This window comes from Podarcis melisellensis (genome assembly GCF_964234715.1).
Source record: "Podarcis melisellensis genome assembly, chromosome: 11".
Taxonomy (NCBI): Eukaryota; Metazoa; Chordata; class Lepidosauria; order Squamata; family Lacertidae; genus Podarcis; species Podarcis melisellensis.
Genome location: NC_138543.1, coordinates 48,506,566 through 48,531,309, shown reverse-complemented (window position 1 = coordinate 48,531,309; position 24,744 = coordinate 48,506,566). Strand labels below are relative to the sequence as shown.

The 24,744-nt window shown below is 43.1% G+C and overlaps 1 protein-coding gene across 1 annotated transcript in view; it reads right to left on the bottom strand.

Moving 5' to 3' along the window:
* ALPK2 (alpha kinase 2) overlaps window positions 1-24,744 on the bottom strand; it is a 57,943-nt gene that overhangs the window by 26,213 nt on the left and 6,986 nt on the right. The window contains exons 2-4 of the mRNA XM_081929537.1: window positions 20,127-20,257; window positions 18,976-19,093; window positions 16,658-18,377 (exon numbers count right to left, since the gene is read on the bottom strand). Of these exons, the coding sequence (XP_081785663.1) occupies window positions 16,658-18,377; window positions 18,976-19,093; window positions 20,127-20,241 (1,953 nt within the window). The 5' untranslated portion in view covers window positions 20,242-20,257. The remainder of the gene's footprint in view (window positions 1-16,657; window positions 18,378-18,975; window positions 19,094-20,126; window positions 20,258-24,744) is intronic.

Genomic DNA, 24,744 nt, shown 5'->3' with positions numbered 1-24,744 from the left:
ACTGCAAAAATAATGCCTTTTCAGGCCAACATTTAGCATTTTAAAATCCTGTTGATTTCAATGGGGAAAATGTAAGCACACACTTTACCTTTCCACTGGAATCACTGAGACATAAAAAGGGTTTAATTTTTGCTAGTTCACGCACCTAGTTTAAAATCTACGATTGCTTTAGCCCAAGCCATGCTGTAAGTGACCAGGGATAGATCAATTAATAATCTTCTTATGCTTTCAAATGATGACTTCATGGAGAAACTCTGGACCAAGTCAATGAACTCACTCACCCTGATCTAGTGATTTCTTGTGGGAATCCCATACCCAGAAGGAGAGGGAAGGTCTAAATGAGGTGTGGGGGAACCTCCCCACCCCCACAGATGTTGCGGAACTACAACTCCCATCAGCCTCAGCAAGCATAGCCAGGGGTGATGGGTGTTGTACAACATCTGCAGTGTCAAATGTTTCCCTCATCTGGTCTACATTTACAAAGCACTGCATGTGGAGAGCATTCCTTTCTTTTGTAGTGACAGGGGAAGCCCTGCTAGGTGGGGTCACATTTCTGCAAATCAGAATCAACATGAGACTCTGGATGAGAGGAGTACTTGTGTGTGCGTTCATTAACCAAAGCATGGCACCTGTTCCTTTTCAACATTGCAGAAGGCAAATGCCCTTTGGGTTGTTAGAGGTGGGAGAACCTAGTTTGTTAGATCAAATTAGTATCCATAGAGTATGGGTGGGGATCTTGTAGCCTTCCAAATTCCATCAGACCCACTCAGCATAGCCAATGGTCAAGGATAATGGGAGCTGGAGTCTAACACCACCTGGAGAACCACAGGTTCCCCATACGCTGTTTACTTTCCCACCAGAGCGGTACCTATTTATCTACTTGCACTTTGACGTGCTATCGAACTGCTAGGTTGGCAGGAGCAGGAACCGAGCAACGGGAGCTCACCCCCTCACGGGGATTCGAACCGCCAACCTTCTGATCGGCAAGTCCTAGGCTCTGTGGTTTAACCCACAGCACCACATGCGTCCCTTCATAGAGATGATTATTTTTAATCAAATTAAGAGGATTTGGAAACCTGTAATCTAGACTTTGATTTACTGCAGTGATGATGATTCTATTCCTCTGGTCGCAATACACGTTCCCAAACCTCAGTATTACCCACTAAAATATATTTTAGTATATTACTTCACTGGCATTCAGTGAACATAAGCTTATTTTTAAGACTTTAAATTCAGTAAAATTTAGGATGTAACTTTATGCACTCTTACGTGAGAGCAATTCTCACTAACTTAAATTGGGCTTACTTCTGAGCAGGAACATATAGGATTGCACTGCAAGTCAAGTGCTCCTCTGACACCTTTTGCATTGACAGACACCATTTCAATTTTTAAGATTAGCCTTCTGCAAAATGTCAGCTCCGTTTCTTGTTGCTTGGTACACCCTCTGCCTAAATTGTGCCTAACCTTTTACTAAAATACTTGCTGGGATTTTGCTAACATCATATGATCAGTCTACCCTATACCACATGAGGTGGTAGTGTGAAAAATGAAAAGGGACAGCTGTCTCCAAGTTAGCAGAACTCCTAGATCAAACAGCAGATTGGTAATATGTTCTATAATATATGCTGAGCTCTGTGTTTCTGGCAATGTCTACCTATATTACTTTTAAAAATGCTAAGTATAATAGTTTCAGTCAGCAAAGTTTCAAAATGTAGAGACAATGCCTTCAGAAGGCTGAGGTTTTGATGCCATCATGGTTCAGATGAAGAGCAGCAGTTCCTGATTAAGCAGAAAGGATGTGGTCAGCAGAAACCATACATGCTCATCCACCTACCTGCTTCCCATGGTGTCAAGAACATGCTTCTCCTCTGCCCTCAGTTATATAACTGAGTTATGTAATTCCTGCCATTATTATTCATCAATGTTATTGTCAAAGCTATGATAAAGAAGTAGTAAAATATCCATCCCTGAACACAGGTGGTAAATGTTGACAAGTGGCCCTGAGAAGCAAGAGTATGAACATATTCAAGGCAATCCTGAGGTTTGTAGAAGTGCAAAAAATCTTCAGCATAAAGAGGGCAACTCCCAACCCCATCAATTTAAAAAGGGTCTGAAGATGCCCAGCAGGCATGGAATATTTACTGGCAATTGTAAAAGGAAACTGGGAACTGGAATGCACTGCTTGGACTCCTTACAGGATGTGGCATCTTGAAGGAAGGAATGGCTGGCTAGCAGGATCTCTGAACAAAAGCAGACCATCAGGAAAGTGAGGATACACTGCATCATTAAAGAGGAAATCGAAAGGGAAAAGGCAGCATTTTGGGTCACTGTACAATCAACTGTATTATTTTCAAACTCTCTTTCATCGTGTCTAGCTGTGGCATTTACAAAAACAAGCCTCTTTAGCAGTTAGGCCAGATTTCCACCATCTAGCAGGTGCACAATTTTATACTAAATTGGCCAGAGTCTAAAAGGGCTGAGTGTGAAATATTTAGCTCTGGCATACCTTTATTTGGGGAAGTCAAATAAATGGTGGAGAAGACGCTCCACCAGTTTATCATCACAAATACAATGCCTTAACTCGTAAGGCGTTTTTCTATACAGGTAGCTTGCACCTTATCCTTATACTTGTGCGATCGCAGTTATGTGTAGATGGGGTGGCTAAAAAAGGGGGGAATGGAGGAAACACACCCTCCATTTGCTTTTCTTCCTGCCCCCTACCACACCTGCAATCACGGGCTTCTTCAGCTTTGGGAAGTAACTGCAAGGGCTCTGGTGGGATCCCAGAGCCCTTGCTCTTCCTCCCAGAGCTGGGCAAGCAGGGGTGCCAACTCCTGGGAACTGAGCCCTCCAACCTCCAAAAAAAATCAGGGGGTGGAGAAGGCCAAGCACAGCACGGCTTCAGTGGCCAGCTCCTTCTCCTCCTGGCACGGAAGGGAAGAAGGGTTGAAGAAGCCCCTTGCTGGTGGTGGTAGCAGCAGCAGCAGGAGCTACCGGCCATTGAAGCCACCCTGCTGCCACATTTGGCTCCACCCCCTGGCTCCTCCCAACACCCTGGTGTTGTGCATGCAACGTCATCCCCCCCCCCATTGCCCTGGCATGTTGATGCCTCTGTGGACAAGCAGCCTTACTCCTTGTAGGAGGTGTGGTTCTAGGGCTGCCTGGCTTTCAGCATTTTTGCTTCTACACATTGGCCCTTGTGTAAGAAGCGAGTTACCTGTCTTTGCCTCTGAGGGTATTATTGAAACTGGAGGGCCGCCTCCTATTAGAAGATATGCGAAATTCTGTTCTGCCATTCTCAAACTTGTGAATTTGGTCTAATCTTGGTCTAAGCAAGGAGTGAAATTAAGGTTCTCCACAGCTGATAGTTAAGTCAGAACTAAATGTTTCTTTTTATTTTTTTCTTAAATTCTCTTACTGTTGCAGTTCAATCATGCCTATGACTGTAGGAATCTCTGCCTAGTGAAGGAAAGGACTCTAAGTTGAAGAGAAAAAATCTTGTTATATTGAGCTCAGATGAAACCAGAGTTATTTATATGAACATTCTTAGTTTGAATAGGTTTAAATCTCCTTATTTGCCTCTTTGTCCATCAGAAAGAATGTCCATGCTGCTACATCTGTATATTCAGTAACTAATCTGTATAGTCCTCCTCCTTCTAGCCAGTTATCACTAAGCAATCTCCTCTGCTGAGAATGAATCAAAAGGGATTTGTGCTTTTGCTCAGAGTCCAGAGGAAAACAGCCTATCCTGTTACAGCTTAATCACACTTGAAATGTGCCTTCTGAATTGAACATGCTTGCAGTATGACTTTTTCCCAACATTGAGGACAGCATGTTGAAAACACACTGAGTTAATCTGGGAGACTGATCTATTGGGAAACTGAATTACTCAGTCTAATAACATCTTCATCTCATCAAAATAAGAAAAGGGGCACGGGAAGAGATTAGCTGATAGGATTTTCTGAAAGAATATTATGCCATGGTTGTGGAATTTAGCTCTCTAATATTCAGGATATGTGAACTAGCTTCTCTTACTGCCCTTTAAGCTGCACTGTGATTTTTTTGTTCCCTACGATTTTGTCAATGATGTCACAGTACAACATTTGCTGTAGTGATGTCATGGACGCCTACAAAGAAAATAATGAAGGGTGGAGGTAATCTGATTAAAAGGCAGCAAGGGCAAATGAGCCTTGGACGGTGAGGGTGAAGAACAAAATTGTGCCAAAAAGCTACAGCCAGGAGCAAAAACAAAAGCAGTGCCAAGCATCATCAAGATAGAATAAACATTCAGCAAGATAAATATATAAATAAATATTTTGTTCCTGGCATCCGAATGTCTCAAGAGACAATGGAGTGAGCTTCCGGGGTGGGTGTGTGACATAAAGCCTCTGTGTTAGCAGCACCTAAGTGACCTCCCCGGTGCACAAAGCCTGGGCACTGTGTATGGAGATCCTGGGCTGCCCAGACGTCAGGACCCCACTCTCATCCTCTTTGATGTGGTCCAAAGGAGAGCAGAGCAATATGTTTGGCAGCAGCTTGGCTGCAGGAGTTGCTGGAAGGAAGAATACAAGGCACCATCCAACCACTTTAGGGATGCTGCTCCAGATTTGTGTAGGGTTTTTACTACTTCTATTTGTTTTTTGTTGTATGACTGTGACAGGCAGATAAAGAAATATTGTACTTTTATCTTGTTATTTATTAATCTAGTAGAAGGCATTGATTCAGTTTTAACAGATTCACTGATCTGTTAAAAAAAAGAAAGTAAGTAGCAACTGATTTGTGTGTCAAAAGATAGATTTTTATTCATTTATTTTGCTTTTTAAGGTAAAAGAGTTCCTGATTTCTTAGTGACAAGCCAAAGGAGCAGACCATAATTTCTAAGGGAAGTTTGATTATTTTGATAGTTTTGTTTTTATTTTTGTATGTTTTATTATGGTTAATGGTTACTTACTAAAACTGAAACTGGAAATTGGTATGATGGGATTGAACTGGACTTATAGGTTATTCTACTCATTGATTCAACTGCAAGGCTTTGATAAAGTTGCTTTTTATTGATTTATGCTTGATTTTGTTTTATTTATCATCGCATTAGTTGTCTCGCGTCCCTCTCCCCTGCTCTGCACTGTGATGACCCATGGTTATAAGCAGTAAATGTGAACTGAGTGGCATTATTTTCCTATGGTAGCTTGAAATATCAGATGTAATATCCAAATATAAATGAGCACACTGCACGATGGCCCAACTTCAGGAGTGACGTGAATAGCAGTATGTGATACATGCTGGTAAGTTGGTATAACTTACACATCAAGGGTGTGGAAGGACAGCAGGTTGCAGAAAGTACATTAGCCATGGGGAAAGAAGGTAAACAGAATTAACTTCTTATGACATAGCCATATGGAAATTCCCATTTCCATAGCTGGAAGGAGTCGGCGCTAGAGAGAACAGCTGGCTTCCCAGCTGCCCGACAAAAGGGTAGTGCAGGGTGGGGAACAAAGAAGGGTCCTTGGTTTGGTGGCAGAGTGTATGATTTGCAGATGAAGAAAGACTGCAAGTAGACAGACTGTGAAAAATCTCTGCCCAAAGGCTTGGGGAGCTGCTGTGTGTACAGAAGAAGCAGTACTTATTTTTTTCTTCAATTAAAAAAATAGATTTTCTGGGTGGCTTACAAATAAAACAAAATACAGTGGTACCTCGGGTTACATACGCTTCAAGTTACATACGCTTCAGGTTACAGACTCCGCTAACCCAGGAATATTACCTCGGGTTAAGAAACTTGCTTCAGGATGAGAACAGAAATCGTGCTCCAGTGGCGCGGCGGCAGCGGGAGGCCCTATTAGCTAAAGTGGTGCTTCAGGTTAAGAACAGTTTCAGGTTAAGAACAGACCTCCAGAACGAATTATGTACTTAACCCGAGGTACCACTGTATTAGAACCAAAGAAACAAAAAAGCTGCTAAAAGCAATAAAAAGCAGCATACATAAAATGACAATTAAAATGCCTTTGACACGGGTCATTCTGATGAGAGCTTTGCTAAAGCAGGACACCATCGCCGTGAAGACTCTTTCCCCATTATCACCTGAGATGGCAGAGTTACTAAAATGAAGATATCTGAAGATTATTGTACTGTGCAGGCGAGCTTATTTTATAGAATGATATTTGGGTTTCAGACCATTTAAGACTTCAAAGGCAAGCACCGCCACCATTATTCTTTTTTATACCTTCTCTTATAACTCGGGAACTTTTGGTAACCCAGTTAGATTGATGGGCAGCAGTAGGTTCATGATAGACTGTTTCCCACAATCCATAATTAACTGGTGAAATTCACTAATCACAGCACGTGGTGATGGCAACAAATTTAGACAGACTTAAAAAAATATATGATATAAAGATATGGTTCTACAGCCATAATACTTCAATAGAATCCCCAGTGCCAAGAAGCAGTGTACATGTAAATACCAAATGTTGGGGTTAAACAACTGGGGAGAGCTGTTGCCTTCATGCCCTTCCAAGGAGCATCTGGTTGGTCTCTGTTGGAAACTGAAACTGAATACAGAACAAGTCAGACATTTGGTCTAGCCCCTTCCCGTCCTTCCCCTTATTATATTTCTGAGACCATTTAATGCAATGTAACCCAACGCCCACTACCACTGCTTTGTGCTGCGTCAGAGGGGCCAAGTCAGAAGGTAGAAGCATCGCAATCACAGCAGACAGTAACATTTTAAGAAGGGAATCGACCAACTGGAGCATGTCTAGAGGAAGGCAACCAACCAAGATGGGGGCAGGGTCCAGAAACCAAGTCCAAATAGGAGTGGTTGAAAACACTGGGTATGTTTAGTCTGGAGAAGAAAATATTAAGGGGGATGTTGTAGTTGTCTTCAAATATCTGAAGGGCTATCACATAGAAAATGGAGCAGATTTGTTCTCCATGGTACCTCTGGTTGTGAACGGGATCTGTTCCGGAGGCCCGTTCACAACATGAAAGGAATGCAACCCGCAGCGGTGCGTCTACGCACGTGCGGGTTGTGATTCACCGCTTCTGCATATGACGTCATTTTGTGCATCTGTGCAGGCGTGAGCGGTGAAACCCGGAAGTAACCCTTTCCGGTACTTTCGGGTTGCTGCGGGACGTAACCTGAAAGAACGTAGCATGAGGTATGACTGTACTAGAATGAATGCGGGGGAACAGCAAGGAAGTGAATTTCAACTGAACCTTATTAGGATTTTTTTAATGGTAAGAGCTGTTTGACAGTGGAACAAGAGATGACGGGATCTCCATCTCTAGGGGTATTTAAGCAGAGAATGGGAGGCCATTCTCAGAGTTCATGCAGTTGCATTCTGTACTGCAGGTCATGCACTGAGCAAGATGCTTTGACTAGATGCCTTCCAGGCTCCCTCCCAACTCTTTGATTCTATGGCTGAAGCTGTATGCTTCAGCAAGGGCAGAAAAAGTTAGGGCAAGCAAGCAAGAGAAAAGCAATAGCGACCAGGCAGGATGGAAGTCCGACAAAGAACCTGGGAAAGACTTGGAAATGGTCAGGGGAGACCAAGTCATAAGAGACTGAGGGATAAAAAAGCAGGTTCAAAGATACACTCAATGTGAAGCACACACAAAGTGAAGCACAGCCAATAACTTCTTTGCAGCAGCAACAACCTTTCCTTGATTTATTTTATATGAACTATTGTGAAAATGGAGTGAAAGGAAGCACAGAATCTCATGGGCAAAACTACAGTTTTGTGTGGTCCACTGCTTTCTTTTAAAAATTAAAGCTGCTTCAGGAAGTGGAAAATTCAGTGTAAATGAAGGGGGTGCTTAATCCCTTTTCTCCTAGTTTTCCACTGTTCAGAATACACACACACACTTCTCCAAGCAAGCACCACCAATGTTTTGCTTGCATTTCAATGGCTTGCTTGCATTTCAAAAAATGCTCCAAATCTGAAGATTAAAAGATGGAAGCTACATGGTGTGCTTTGCAACCGAAATGAGATTTGAACTCATGCCTCCTTAGTTCAGATCTATCCATCCTTGCTGCAACTGGGTTCAGTGATGCCTGACAGACTGATACAAAGTGCAAACAACTGCGATTACAAATGACGCTTCATCCAGATCAGAGAAAAGGTAGAAACTCAGGCCTCAGGGGTGTTCATGTGAGAGGGGAAGGTGAAAGCTTCACCCTAGCGATTGACAACTGTATATAGAGCAAAGGCCCACTCTTGCCGCTTTCATGGATGTCAGGGAACTGACATCGGCTCAGAGGCGAGAAATAGAAGGGCAGTTGTGTTACAGGGAGCCTCCGAAAATCTTGCGAAGCAGTTCCTCTACCGGGGAGGAGGAGAGACCCACCTCCAGTAGGGAAGAGGTGCAAGGACCAGAGGATGCTAGTTAGAGTCTTAACACCGCTCCAGAGCAAGCCGGACAAGAGGGAAGCACGCCCTTGCCATCGCCCATCCTGTGCAGTAGTCTGAGGCGCAGAGGGGGCGGAGATGGTTGGGGGTAACGAAACTTTTATGCTGGGGGAGGTACAAAAAAAGACCACTTCCGGATTCTGCTAGCGATTGAGCCATACATGAGCTTTGGGGCTCTCCACTGTAAATAGTTTGCACCAAAATAAAGCCTGTAAAACACAGGTCACAGTCCTGCCTGGTTACTCTCGAGCAACCGCAACAGCACCTGACAACACCCATCCCCGGTTTTCACCCTTGTCCAGTGTCAGCCAAACCCCTGTAGCTTAAATGCTCCTTAAAATAAAACGCTGCTTCTAATGGGACACCTGTCCTGGATTAGCTACAATAAATCAATATCTGTATTTATTTCAGCTCCTCCAGGGAGATGGACGAGAAGCATTTTTTAAATAATTCAAGAGCTTGCTTGAGTGGCACTAAGTGTGAAAGGCAGGAGAAACCAGAAGAGACCTGACTCTATGGGCTTTGCGGGTCTCCAAGAGGCTGGTGTTTGGTATGATCTTGATCTCCAGCCTTCATTCCACATTATGAAAATTAGTAAGTGTGAAAAATCAGGGGTGACACCAGAAAAATATACATATGGGGCATGGGGATGGTGGGCAGAAAGAGCAAAGTACATTTTGGCAGAGATATATATATTTTTTTACAATTGCTTAAATCTGAATGAGAAATAAAGCTACAATATATTAAGATTATATTGGATAATACATAAAGGATAATACATGACTGTGATCTTGGATTAAGTAAGTAAAGCTATTTTAAACTTACTTCAGAGTTTGATCTATTTCATTGCATGTGGGTGGAAGGGGGGAGCAAGCTGTCTCAAGCAGTTGGTATGGAATGAATGAAGGTTTAATATCCTGTTCCTTGAATCAGGTAGTCATTCAAACAGATGAGTCTTTCAGCAGAAAATTGTCCTCTATAAAACAGGACACACATCCACTTCTTCTACCACAGAATAACCATTTCTGACTGCGTGAACATGTGACATAGCCTTGTTCCACTCATTATTTCATTTCCTTAAAAGAGCAGTTCTCAATATCTATTGCTTGGCACACTTGTGGAAGCTGGGCATATACCCAACATGAGATTATCTCAAACAAATGATCAAAACCACTTTTGAGTGAAGCAGAATAGAGAGTGGGGTGGATATCCTTTTCAGTGAGAAAAAGGTGTGCGTGTGTTAATCCTTTTCGCTTCCTTGCAACTCCCTCACATTGTGACCCGCAGAGACCAGCTGTATCTGGACAGGAATAGCACCTCAAAAGATGTCTGAAAGCAGTCAAAATGAGCTTGCAACAGGTTGAAGAACACAGCATGACTAGCCTAACAATAACAAATGCTATGTTTTATTGGGGGGGTGTTCTTGTTCTTGCTTTTCTCTTGAGTATGTATTTTGTGGTTTTATATTGTGGTTTTATCCTGTGAACCGCCCTGAGACCTGCAGGTATAGGGCAGTATACAAATTTAATTCATTCATTCATTCATTCATTCATTCATTCATTCAATAATAATGTAAAGCCTTGCATAGTAAAATTCTTGATAAAAGATTCTGGGATTAATAAAGCAATAATAAAATTCTTTATGAATGTTCCGTCTGACAGCTGTTTGTTCAGTTGCTCAAAATGATGTATTTGATTCCTTGAAGACAGCTGCCCTGGCTTCTGACTTAACATCTATCCCACTTTCTTTCATAATTAAAATTCTTCTTCCTCCCTTGTCCTCATCTAACCCTCTTCTCACTCCGGTCTTCACAGGGTCCTAGTGAATTACTGAAGGCTGCCTTATTTGGTTAGTTATATTGGAGACAGTCTGCCAGTCCTTAACTTGGTTCAATCTCAATTCCCCCCCCCCCAGGGGTTAATCAAAACATCTTTGATGTTTTCCTCAATCTCCTAGAAAAATAAGGCCACTGTACAAGCTTTTCTTGAGATACAGTGGTACCTCTGGTTACATACTTAATTCGTTCCGGAGGTCCATTAACCTGAAACCATTCTTAACCTGAGATACCACTTTAGCGAATGGGGCCTCCCGCTGCCGCCACGCCGCCGCTGCCCAATTTCTGTTCTCATCCTGAGGTAAAGTTCTTAACCCAAGGTACTACTTTCGGGTTAGCGGAGTCTGTATCCCGAAGTGTGTGTAACCCTAATCATTTGTAACCCAAGGTACCACTGTACCTGTGGAATCAGTGGAGAAGGCTGGTCCATTTGGGCAAGTGGGGCACAGTCCCACCAAACACAGTCTGCCCTCAGCCAGCCTCCAGCTCCCTGCCTCCTTCCTTAAAACCAGGGGTGGTCCTGGCTGTGGCCATCAGCCTCCTTCTCTCCCCAAACCCTTATTCTCAGTGTTGCTTTTGTGGAATTCAACAAAAGGATGGGGATGGAACCAGAATTAGTTGACTTTGTCTACTACTAGCCCTGATTCCGTCTGCAACCAGCTCTGGCTGTTGCACTTCTTGCCTCCCATTCAACCAATCCCAATGAGACCCAGCCTTCACGGTATGGTGTTAACCCATTGATTACCTTGGCAAGTGATAAATGCAATCATCAGAAAGCAACTGGGGCCAACCTGAGGACAAGAGGAACTGAAGCCATTGGTTGGGGACAGTGATGTTTTTAAAACTACACAGTGAAGCAGGATATGACCCGAGGTGCACTCCAAAATCATTTGCAAGTCACATGGGATCTCAAGGAACAGCTCTCAAGTGCACAGCTCTATGCAATCCAAAAATTGATCTGGTATATTCTGCAACATTATAAGGCATTTAAAGCATGCTTCTGGATCATGTGATGTATATAACTGGGGTGACAAAGGTGTCTGATTTGGTCCTAAAAATGACAAAAGTGACCCGCTTTTAAATACCTTGGTACACTAAAGCCCTGTCCAGACATTTGCAATGGGTACACTTGGTACACTAAATTCAGGCATTATTAAAATGTGTAAGCTGCCACAGAGGGGCAGTGAGGACAAGTTCTTCAAGTCAAAATGAGCAGGAAGTCTCAATGGATGTAAGAGACTGTAAACTCACGTAAGGCAACAAAAGTGGACACAGAGGGGGGGAAGCCAGTGTGTTCATCCCCACTGCCTCCCCCATGCGACCTTACATGTCTTAATAATGCTTGTGATGGTCTATATTATAATATCAAAGGCTTCAGTTTTCAAATTAGAGGTACATAACAATGAGCTGGCAGTGGAAATGCATCCGCATGATGGTTTAATAAGATGTGCAGTCTTCTTCTCAAGCGTAAAGCTCAGGAAAAGCCTGTTTCTTTCCCATTTGTAACCAATAAGGCTGTGCACAGCACTGATTGGCTGGTGCTTGTGACATCCCCAAACTACTTCCCCACCCTCCTTTGAGCAGTTTTTCTCACAATGGTTGCTTTTTCAATAAAGCAGGAAATGTTGCCTTATTAAAGAGAGAGGGAGAGAGAAAGGCAACTTGCCTTAAGCACCAGAGTTGGAGCGTCAGGGAGAACTAAGCATTGGATTTAGAGCACGTGCATTTGTTATTTGTGGGGCCGGGCCATTCCCAGGGCCAGCTAGTTCATGAGGCGGGGTGAAGCAGCCACCTCAAGCAGCATCCCCGTGCTAGCTTCTGATGAGATTTCACAAAATCTCACGGAGTGCACAAAATCTTGTGAGAGTTCTGGCAAGATCTCACCAGAACCCGTGATCACTGCCACTGCTGCACAACCTGGGGTGAGGGTGGTGGAGAACAGCAGCACGTTTGCCTTTTGCCTAAGGCAGAAAAATGGGATGCACGACCCCTGCTCATGCTGTAGCAGAAAACCCTACTGCGATAAGCCTGGATATCTCAATTGGTTAGAGCATGGCGCTGATCATTTTAAGGCTGCAAGTTCAAACCCTGTATGGGACAGCTGCATACACCTGAATTGCAGGGGGTTGGACTAGATGAGCCTCAGGATCCCTTCAAACTCTACAATTCTATGATACTATGATCTTTATTTGCAAGTATAGCTGTATGCGCCATTTCCTTGGGATAAAGTCTTGGAAAAAACTTCAAAAAAGATATTCAGTTTACCGTATTTTTCTGTGTATAAGATAATGCTTTTTGCTATAAAAAAGGCAAAAATTGGGTGTCGTCTTATACACGGATAGTGAATGCAGAGTGGGGGGACATGTGATTATGTGATTAATGGCAGCAGCAAGTAGGAGATTGGCAGCAGCGATTGGGCAGGTGATTAGTGGCTGCGGCAAGGCCTGCTAGCAATTGGCTGTAGCTGCAGCAATTGGGCAAGCGACTGGTGGCTGTGGCAAGTGGGCGGATGAGCTGTTGGTGGCGGCAAGCGGGCAGACAATTGGCAGCTGCAGCGAGGTGTGCGGTGGGCAGTGGCTGTGGCAAGCGATCGGCAGTGGCAGGCAGGCGGGTGAGCGATTGCTGGAACTGAAACCCCCCCCCCCAAAGCTAAACAACTTGCTTTCTTAATTTTGGGTTAAAAAAAATAGGGGTCGTCTTATACATGGGGGCATCTTATACATGGAAATTTGCTTTGGTATTATGCCTTTTGAAGCTGTGCCTACATGCAAACACAGATGAATTCTCAGGGAACATAAATGGACTAACACTTATTATAAAAAGTTATGGTACACAAATAGCCTATGTGGGTGTTTTGTTGTGTCCCAGAAACTTGTCCAATAGCCAGTTCCCTCTGCATTTCAGTGACACCAATGACCTTTGGCAAGTTTGAGAAATGGCACTTTGTCATGTTAGGCCTGTCATTAACATTACTCTGAACTGGCGACATAGAGTGGGTATATGGTTGATGCTCTCCCAGCAATGCAAATATGTTATGATTCTGAAGCATGCTAGTTTCAGAAGCGCTATCCAATGACTTACTTAAAGCTAGCACCATTGGCTTTTAGGATCTGTGAACATGTGAAGTGCTCTTAAGCATTCAAAAGCATTTCTGTTTTTAGCTACAGTTTTATGGGATTTACAGTGGGCTGCATGTTTCAGACTGTATTTTTAGAGCTTATAGTTGCATCTTTTGATTTTAACAAAAAGACAGAAATTTGTGAATTACATCTGTGCAGTGCACAAATGGAGATATTAAAAAGGCTGCATTTTTTGTGGCCTGATGAAAGCCATGTGGAAGCTGAAAGTTTGTTTCTGTCTCTTCAACAAGTTGACACTGTTTATTTTGTCCTCTGTTTCTTTGCCAGTGAGCCATATAGTAAGGATATTCCAAACAATGACCCAGGTTGCACATCACATTAAGTCATAGTTTAAAATATGCTCCTGCATACTCCTCAAAGTTCCAGGAATGCTCCTCCCTTGGTTTGCCATGTCTTCCAAGATTATGCTACCAAAGAAAGCACAATCAGTAGCCAATAATTGTTCTTGGTTTATCACACACAGTTTGTTTTGGGAAATCAAACCACAAGCCCATGTTCAGCTCACACAACAAGCCAGGCTTTTGACAGTAGCACAGCAGGAGCGGAGACGGACAGAAACAGAGAACTTTTGAGCACTGTGGACATTCACATTAAAGTATAGTTTGTTTTAAAAAATGGTAAAGTTTAACTAAGCTGTGGGAGGGAACAAAGAGATATCAGTTCCTGATTGTTATACAACTGTTGTTGTTGTTGTTGTTGTTGTTATTTATATATCACCCTATACCTGGGGGACTCATTGTACTAGATCCACAATGGCTTTGTTAACACTTCCCAAGTAAGACGGGGTTGCTGTCTTATTGAAGTTTTTCAGGTATGAGCTAGTGCATGCTGTCAGTCATTCCCACTTCACTCCTCCTATGGCATGGGCAGGAAAACCAAATCATGAAATAACAATTACCACATTTTTCCAGGTATAACATGGCCCCTATTTTGGGGGACTCCAATTTTAGAAAATGGGGGGAGATGGCCCAGAGTTGTTGAGCTTTTTTTGGGGGGGGATTGCTAAATATCACTCACCCGCACTAGTGTCTGCCCACTCGCCAACAGCAGCCGCAATCGGACACAGTGACAGCCTATCCAAACCAGCCCTTGATGCAGCAACCAATCACCCACCAAATCACTGCTGACAAGCTCCTGATTCAACCAATCACACAACCCCCCTCTGCACTTCCCATGTATAAGACGACCCCAGATTTTCTTATACACAGAAAAGTACAGTAAATTTGGTTTCCTGTGACGACTGAATCTGAGACTGTAGCTTGCCTCTCCATAAGAAGCCAGGATCATGAGCCAGCCTTAAACCATGGTTTGTTGCTGGCTTACAAATCCTGGCTTGATAAGGAGAAATAAACCATGAGTGGTGTAGGAGAGCTGAAAACAATGCCAGTATGTTTCACACCTGCAACGAATGCACCCCATTGGTTTCAGTTCGTGCATGGGTAGACGAGTCTAAAAAGCCCAGGATACAAATTTTTACAGCCCTCTGGTGGCTAAGAAATAATGTATTTAGCATTAACTCTGGAAGTGTAAACTTGATTCTGATCAAACTAAGCCTCCTGATGTATATTGTTCTCTAGGCACACACCCCCGCGACATGCGCGAGTGACACCAGCATGCCATGGGCGTGCCAATGTGACACGGGCATGCTGACGTCACACACACAAGCCCCGCTGCCACGGGGGCAAGGCAGCACACCTGGTGTGAAAAGAGGAGGAGATAAGAAATTACAGAAGAGGAGTAATTTCTAAGTTATGTTGTTGAGAGGAAAAATCTAAAATAAAAAGCATTCGCCACTTAAAGTCTTTGAACCAGTAGCTTGTGTCTAAAATGAGGAGACTAAGGAACGTTATCTCCAAAGCCAATGTTGGTACTTAGCTGGAGGAAAGCTGAACTATGGAACTCCTTGCCACAAGGGCATTTCCACTGACTCTGGAGGTAACAGGACTTAGTCTCTTCATTATGTCATTAAATGCCTGGTGATTGTGCCAAACTTCACCTTAATTCTGTATTTGTTCTGCCCCTCCATCATCAATTTGTGATTGGCAGGCCTCAGTAATTTTGTGCCCACTCTGGTGGGTGCTGACAGTACATCTTGAAACACACACACACCCCGCTCTAGTTAAGATTTAAGAAACATGATACTAGATTCGCTTATTAGGATTGCTTTTGAACCAGCTGCAGATGCTGAGCCTTTCATACAAAACACCGTCTGCATCCATAGAAACAATTTCAGGATTTAGTCAGCTGCTGCAAAAGATGGTTATAGAAGTGCTCTCTTGAGTTCCAATTCTGATTGCAGGTCAGATATGTGAGTCAGTAGTTCTAAGGTTATATTAGCAGAGGCATGAGTGTGTGTTTTTTAATCTAAGTCTTGTGCTATACCTGACAAGTGGTCCAATTTCTTTCCAGCTGTCGTGAGACCATGGTGGATGACTAGTGCTCTGAATCAGAGTGCCGATCACTCACAAACTACAAATTCAGGTGCAGGAAAAGGTCATCATTTTACTTGCCGCTAGTCAACATGGAACAGCAAGACCAGCACAAGGGAGGGAGGGGAATGGGTAAGGCAAAGGTACTTTAAACACCCACAGCAGGAAGCACCACCTTAACTTTGGTACATTGCTTTCAAGGACTGGCTTCCTAGATGGCCCCAGAAACTGAACTCAAGCACCTAAGCATGCAACAATGGTGAACCAAGGTACTATAGTCCAGATCAGCACCCCGGAAACCCCATGTAAGCCATGATGAATGAGCCAGTTTAAATGAACAGCGGGCTAGATGTATAGTAAATAACTAGTAAGGTAACTTTGAGGAGATCAGTGCCCATTTTGGGGTTAGGATAATTGCACAATTGCACAGCAACTTCCATTCTGAAGTTGTTCCTAACTCCAAAGTATTTTGAATTCCACCTGCCCATTTGCTCCTCCACACAGGGTTGAGAAACTTTGGCTAGCAGCAAAGAGAAAGATACTGCTTGAATAAGGCACATGGAACAGATTCAGTATCAGATTTCTCTTCCCAGCTGTCTACAAGTCCCATTAGTGCTGTTCACTATTATCAAGACCTTCCCACACCTGCCCTCTCTCTATAATTAGGATGGCTTATGGTTTATCTGGGCCTTTTTCAAAACCAGATTTCCTTAACAGCAGTAGCTGTCAATCACATCGGCTTGAATGGTGAAGACTTTCAGGATCCACATTCTGTTAAGACAAGTAGTACTGAAGTACATTAAAGTCACTGGACAAGTTTCTTTGCAAAAGGATAACAGTAATTTTCCTTACCATAAGTGTGGCATTTTCATTTGACGTTTGGGTTCTCTCCGATAGGTCACTAATCCATTTGCTTTCCCAAGGGATTTCTTTCTCTCTTTCTTCACCATGAAATAAACTGATGTGGTTTGAAGCATTCGCTATATCCCGCTTTCCTTGGTTTGAAATACTTTCTCCTTGTCGGTGAAGCAGTGCAACAGAATCCAAACAACTTCTTTCCATCTGAAGTGTGTGAATTTCAGAAGTGTGCCGCTCTTTAGGATGTAACAAATTTAAAGTGTCTTTTGATGTCTTGATCCGATTGGCGTCAACTCTGGATTTACCTTCAGCTGGTTTCTTTCTCACCTTTGCTAACTGTTGCGAGTTTTTCCGAGAGTAGTATTTGTCTGCAACTCGTTTGGTTGCTGTCTCCAAAGAACTGCTCAAATCACAAGAGGAAGACTTCATCGCTGAAATCCCATTTTCTATACCTTGCGAACCGGCAACAGAAACGTCCACAGCAGAGTGACTGCTGCTACTGTTTTCTTCCTCCATTCTAGGACAATCATTTTCAATTGCCATGAGAGTTGCAGACAGCTTGTACTTCTCTTTGTCTTTCATACTGGAAGTCTTACTTTGCTGTTGCCCAACAGTGAGAGTCATTTCTGCTTGCAAGGTTGATGGACTGTATGCAGTGAGGTCGCTCCTGACAGCTACGTCTTTGGATTTTGACTGATGACCACAGAAGCCAATGGTGGCTTCCATAGGCACAGTGTTATCTGACACTTGAAACAGGCGAGGCATTTCACTAAGGAAGTAAGCACACCCATCACAATCACTCCCCGGTATTAACTCATCCTCCTCATCATCGCTTTCCAACAGGAATCTCAGCTTGCTTTCCCAGTTCTTGTACGTCTCCTCTGTCATCACGTCAGAACATTCAAAGTACTCGAGGGAATCATCATCAGAAGACTCATCAACTGTAATAAGGTTTCTCTCCAAGCAGAGCTCAATGTTATTGCTGGCATTTTTAGAGGAATCCCCTAAAAAGCAGATCTGATCTCCCAGAGGGACACTTGTTTGGTTCCCAGACAGTGTGCTGTTTTTCGGAGGTTTACTAAAGCTACCCTCTTCATGTGTCTTGGCATATTCAGTTGTCTGACAAGCAGCTAAGACTTCAGCATTAAGGCGGCAGCTGTCTGTGTGATCAGTGATTTGACTTGCTGGTTGGAAATCCACATCATCTAGCTCGCCTTCAGTAGAGTCCGTAGATGCTTTAGTGCTCTCATAAATAAAGAGATCAGGCATATGCTTGGACATGCCCCTAATGCTGTGATAATATTCCTTTAGATTGGATGCATTTTTAACTTCCATTTCGTCTCCTGAACTATGATTTTCCAATGGAGGACAAGTTTCACATTCCACTGTATGGAAAAACGTTTCTCCCGTTTGCTCTGTAGATAAATTGCTAAATTCTGGTGCTGGGGGTTCTGGTGAACCTAAATAGAAGCCACATTCATGGAGCGAATACTGGTTTTCTGCTAAAGCTTCTTTATTTTCCATATCATCATCTAAAATTTTCTGCTGACATACTGTAACTTCATTTCCTCTGCATGTTTCTATATTCTCTTCAGGACTGCAAAGTACATTTTGATATGCATCAGAAGTCACTTTAAGAAAAGCTGAAGACTGAATGGTTCCAAAACAGTTCTTGGCCACAATTTTGTAAACTCCAGCTTGTTGCTCTGTGTACCTGTGAATTTTAAAACACGAATATTAAATTTTAATATACAATGTCAGTATTAAATACTTAAACGTTTTTTTTAAAAAAGTTGAAATATCCTCAATGGAGAGGTATTCTTGATCTCAAAATGACAAAATGTTGGTCACTTAACAGGGGGAAAAACCACACTATGATGCTCAAGATAACTGTGGTCAAAGAGTGATGTAGTGTGAGGCAGCCACAGGGAGGTTGCCTTGGGTGCAAAATTGTTAGGGGCACAAAACACCCAGGGCTGCCTTTTGTGAGGGGGATGGGGCAGGGATGGCTTTCCCACTCTCCTAATGGCTCATCCTGATTGCTTTGTTTGTTATTATGGTGTGTGTGTGTGTGTGTGTGTGATTCTGTGTGTGAAACTGCCCTGTGATTCTCGGATGAAGGGTTGCATATGAATGTAATAAATAATAATAGCAATAATCTCTATGTGAGGTGCTTTACATGATATCCTAAGCCTTGACTTAGCGAGACTGCATGAACGTGCATGCTCTACCGCAGTAGGCGTATATTTGCAGCCTTTGATTCATTCCTGAACATAGTTGAGAAATCAAGAAATGCTGAGGAAACAAATTACCTAAAGAGATGTAGGACCTGAGTCAGGTTATCCTCCAGTATTTCACAGCTAGAAATGTTCTTTTGTTGACTGATGTCTTGCCCGTTCTTATACCAAGTTACCTCTGGTTTTGGGTTGCCTTAAAACACATGGAGGAGAAAACTGTTATTTCACACTGATAAGCAAATGTTTCTGAACGTAAGGAGCTTATGGACTAAATAAGCAGGAGCAACATCTTATATTTGAGCAACTGCACGACTAGAAAACGTTGGGGATGAATCTGTTGCTTGGTATGAGGTATGGACAGACAAGCATTCTCATAAAAAGTAGTCTGACATCATTATCATCATCATCATCATCATTATTATTACCCCAACCATCTGGCTGGGTTTCCCCAGCCACCAAAGTATTATCATATACAGTTGCCATATGTCCTCTTTTTCCAGGACATCATCTTTTTCTGGGGTAAAAATTCTGCCGGGGTAGATTTTTTAAATTTGCCAAAATGTCTCTGGCTATACCTTCTGGGTGAGACAGACATAACTGGTGGTTGAAAACTTGCTTTACTCTTCTCTTCTCCTGCCCACTCCCCCAACAATATATCAAAGCTTCTATAGCCTACATATAGTAGGGGTATTAAAAATGAGAGTCATCATAGCATCCTCTCTTTTGCTCTTCAAAATATGACAACCCTAATGTTAAAAAATAACGAGTACTGCCACCTGTGGCTTTTAAATTTTTATGTAGACCCATGCCACCATTGTGTCATCTGCTAGACCTGAACTATGGTTTTAGGCTCCATACAGATATTGGAAACATAAGAAGTTTATTAAACTGGGTTACGTACCATTTTTCAGCAGAACTCTAAATACAGGCCTGCAACAGGGTTTCTTCAAGTGACAAGAGAGGTAAAAGATTATAGAGGTTGGGTTATACTTAAGAGACCAGTGCACTGCTAATTTACTGTGCCTCAAGAAACACAATCACAACTCTATGTAAAAAGCTCACCAAGTAGTTTGAATTTGATTACTGAGCCATTTCCCAAGGCCATTTTGATACAATGAATTTGTGATTCTTCTGAAAAGTGGTCTTTTCTTTTAATAATATACAACTCTTCTCAATTAAAATTTCAACTAAAACATGCATTTCAGTATTAAGTCAGGGGTGCTTACCAGATATCTTGCAGGAGAACATGGTATCTCCATTTTCTGGCACCGACACAGATGACAAAGTTGATAAAAAATAAGGAGCGCTCTTATTAACAGATGATTCTGAACCTGACATCATCCTTCGCCCCACTGATCTGAAAGAAAAATAAAAGCCTAAGAAGCACTATGTCTCTCTTTTAAGTGCCAGCTACTGCAATGAAGCGTTTTATCTTCTGTGGCAGGACATGAAATAAAGTGAAAGTGGCAAGCAATTTAGGGCAAAAATCTTGTTTGGCTTCAGCTGCCTGGGCTGCTAGGAGCAATGACTCACTGCTCCGTGACTGATATTCTTTTAGTTCCCATTTGTCAGTTGGGGCAAATGATAACACAAAAGCTTACATTACAGGTGTTTGTTGCACAGACTATCCCCTTTACCATCTAGCACAGGCTTCCTCAAACTCGGCCCTCCAGATGTTTTTGGCCTACAACTCCCATGATCCCTAGCTAGCAGGACCAGTGGTCAGGGATGATGGGAATTGTAGTCTCAAAACATCTGGAGAGCCGAGGTTGAGGAAGCCTGATCTAGCAGATCTAATGAAAATTCCTTTGGTTCCCCCATTTCTCTGGAATGTAATGGTAAGCATTCATAACACCCAACATTTCACAGCCACGTACACCCCTATACTTGCAAAACAGGATCTACACAGGAGTGTCAAGCACAGCACTAATCTGTGTCAGGTCTTGCCCTCATAAAGCAGTTGCCAAGATTAAAGGTCGCCACCTCCCCACATGTCTGCTCCTCTCTAGGGGTTTTTTCCTCCAAGCAATCAGAGACTGCACCTGCATGCCTGCCTTTGCTCCTCCCACTTCATGCCTCTCCTGGTTCTGGGAGACTAGGCGGGAGGGGAGCTTGTCACGGCACACCTGTGCCTCTTCACAAGCCTCACTCATCTCTGCTTTGGGGAGAAGCATTCCTTCAGATAACCCTGCAAGGCTTTGTACTTCCAAGATTCACAACTTGAATTCAGAGCCAGTGCAGATTTTAAGAAGCAAATGTTATAAGGTCCCCTAGGCACCAGACCCATCAAGACTCTGGTAGGTGCAATTAACATGGATATTTACAGAGAAATGAGTCCTTTTGTGCTTCACCTAACTGCATCCTACAGTGTGCTGCTCTCCAGCATCAACTATCCCTTGTATTATTATTATTATTATTATTATTATTATTATTATTATTAATTAATTAAATTTGTTGTAACAGGGCCAAGGACCATGAAAGGAGCGGGCTGCACAATGTGGCTAAGTAGTAGTCCAGTAGCCCCAAGATGACAGATCTAAAATACGGCTGGATTGCACACACAGTTTAAATAGATCATAGAATCACAGAATTGGGAGGGACCACAAGGGTCATCTAGTCCAACCCCTTGCTTGAACCCATATGCTCTACCATCTGAGCTGCCATCAGGTTTTTGAGATAGATAGACAGATCTCTCTATCTAAATAATTTTCACCCCACTTTTCAGCTGAAAAGACTGATAGAGCAACTTGCAATACTAAACCATTTTGTATAAAGAAACCTTGATTTAAGTGTTGCAGAAAGTGCCTGGGGAATAGAGAAAAATCTCAGCGACAGTAAACAAGTATCTCCTATTCGTGTTCAGATGATGATTAGTCCATTTTATGGTAGAGACCTATAATAAGGCTTATTATGCAAATTAACAGCAACACTGACAGTGACAAACCCCTATTATTTTTAGCCAAGCGATAACTCTTTTAAAATAATAATTTAGCATTTGCTCCAGGGTAATTTTCCTAGACAAGAATGAACAAACAGGTAAATTAAGTGTATATGTGTAATTACTCTACTTTGCATGGAGATGTTTTTATACTTGATTGCCAAAGACTGAGAGCTGTTTCCCTCGCCTTTTCCCTCTGTGGAAAACAAAAGGCAATCAAAGCAGCTACTTGAAGTTAAATTGCTCCTGTCATTTTCTTATTAGAGGCCTTTTGGTTGTTATCTGATCTTTTAACACATCACACAACCTCTCAAAATACTAACAAGCAGGGTAGAGCAGTGAGAAAGAGGCAGCTGCTTTCATGGAAGGTCTGTAACAGCTACCACCACTATTGGGGACTTTTTGCATCTGCATGCTAGTTACTGTAAGGTTACCAGATTTTTTTCAATGAATCCGGGGACACTTTTCAACTTCAATAGGAATGATAGGATTTTGTCAGGGGACTGATCTGTAAATCCGGGGACCATCCCCGGGAAACAGGGACGTCTGGTAACCTTAAGTTACTGTGAATCACAAGTTGGGGAGCACATTTGCCCCTGGGTTGTGTTGTGGGGTTCCCATTTTAAACACGAGGCTAGGAGTGGCTGGCATACATGGAAGCCAAGTTGGAGTGCACTGGCAGGAGAGTCTAGATTGCTTAAATCGGTGTACAGTGGTACCTTGGGTTACATACGCTTCAGGTTACAGACTCCACTAACCCAGAAATAGTACCTCGGATTAAGAACTTTGCTTCAGGATGAGAACAGAAATCGTGCTCCGGCAGCACGGCAGCAGCAGGAGGCCCCATTAGCTAAAGTGGTGCTTGAGGTTAAGAACAGTTTCAGGTTAAGAACGGACCTCTGGAACGAAATAAGTTCTTAACCTGAGGTACCACTGTACCTGCACTACCCCTACCTGACATTTGCCTTGCCCCACACCATCCTGGTAAGTGGCAGTGTAGGGAGTGTAGGGAGTATAGATGCATGGCATTGTGCAAGGTGCTCCTTGATCAACTCCTGCAAACTCTCTTCCCAGGTTTCCTTCCCTTTCCCCCGACGTCTCCGGGGAGACTTGGGAGCAGCGGGTGGACTGTGCACCTTTGCCCTGCACTCCCGGGCTGCTCTTATTTCTGAGCTGCCAGAAATAAGGGGGACGGGAGGGGGAGGTTGCCAGCAAAGCATTGCTGCTCCCCCCCCCCTAGGAAGCAGCCCAGGAGCACGGGGGGGGGGTGTCTTTTTCTCCCCCCCCTTTGAATTTTGAAGGTGCAGCTTATTTGCAGGTGCGGCTTATATTTGGGCCAATACGGTAGCTCAGTATCAGTCTACCTACAAAAGTAGCTAACCCTTTTAGGCCCCAGAGTCACATTCATCCTCAGCTGACCCTTTGGGAGGGACTGCTACATGTCAGTGGGAGGTAGGGGAGTCAATGGGTATGGTGACCTCATTCTTGCACATACACTCTCACATGCATGCACACACAGAGGACATACAGCCGCCCCTCCTCAGCTTGCCTGCACATATCAGCTCTGGAGGAGGCTATCAACCCCTCTACTTAACAAATGATTGACCTGATGGTCAGTCACCCAAGGGTACCCAATGGCAGTTCGCGCAAGCTTCTAATATGTAGTATTCCTGGTGTCAAGATTCCTGATGGTTAGATTTATGTCCATTAGAAATCACAAGACAGAGAAACCAGTAGGAGAACACTTCAGTCTCCCAGGACATTCTATACAAGATCTCAAAGTAGCTGTCTTATTACAAAAGAATTTCAGAAATAGACTGGAAAGAGAAGTTGCTGATTTGCAACTTATTACCCAACATAAAACCATGGAGAGACCTGGTCTGAATAGAGACATTGGATTCTTATCTCATTATAAGATAATGACTTATTATGGGCCCTAAGGAAGTTAGATTGGCTTCAACCAGAGCCAGGGCCTTTTCAACTCTGGCTCCGGCCTGGTGGAACGCTCTGCCTCATGAGACCAGGGCCCTGCAGAATCTGACTTCTTTCCGCAGGGCCTGTAAGACGGAGATGTTCCGCCTGGCCTTTGGCTTGGAGCCAATTTGATTCCCTCCCCCTCTTTCTTTTTTCTTTTTCCTTTCTCCTCCTGTGATGAGGCAGCATTTTAATATTTTAATGCTTCAATATTTTAATGTTGTAATTTAATCTTGTTTTTAAGTTGTATTCATTCAGCTTGTTTTTATTATTGCTTGTTAGCCACCCTGATAAAGCCATCTCACCCCTTGCTTTTTCCTGCAAGACCAATTGCAGTCGTTAACAGTCATCAACAGGTTTACCAGACCTATCAGCCAATCACCCATTCCCACCACCCTTCTGAGTAATACCCCTCCCCACCCTCTCACTATATATAAGGGTCTGGTGACTTCTGGTTCAGTGTATCTGAACTGTGCATGCACATGAAAGCTCATACCAATAACAAGCTTACCGTAGTTGGTCTCTAAGGTGCTATTGGAAGGAATTTTAAAATTTTGTTTCGACTACGGCAGACCAACACAGCTAAGGAGAGACTAAAGTTGGTAGGATGGTGTCCCATTTGCCCAAATGAACGAGCCTTTAGGAGAAATGGGCAAATGGTCAATTTGTCAAAATGGTTTCCCTCCCCTTTTCATTATTTTGCTGAATCAAAGAGTCTTCCATGAACATGAGGACACCGGCAGCATACAACCCATTATGTTCTTATAAGCAAGGATTGCTGCACCAGTATATCCTGACAATCTGTGGCATTCTGCTAGCTGATCATATGCCATTGAAGGCTCTGTGCCTTTGCATTAGCATCAAATCTATTGCATTCAACCAGCTATAGCCATTATCAGCGCATCTGGTTTAATGGCAGCAAGAAACACACA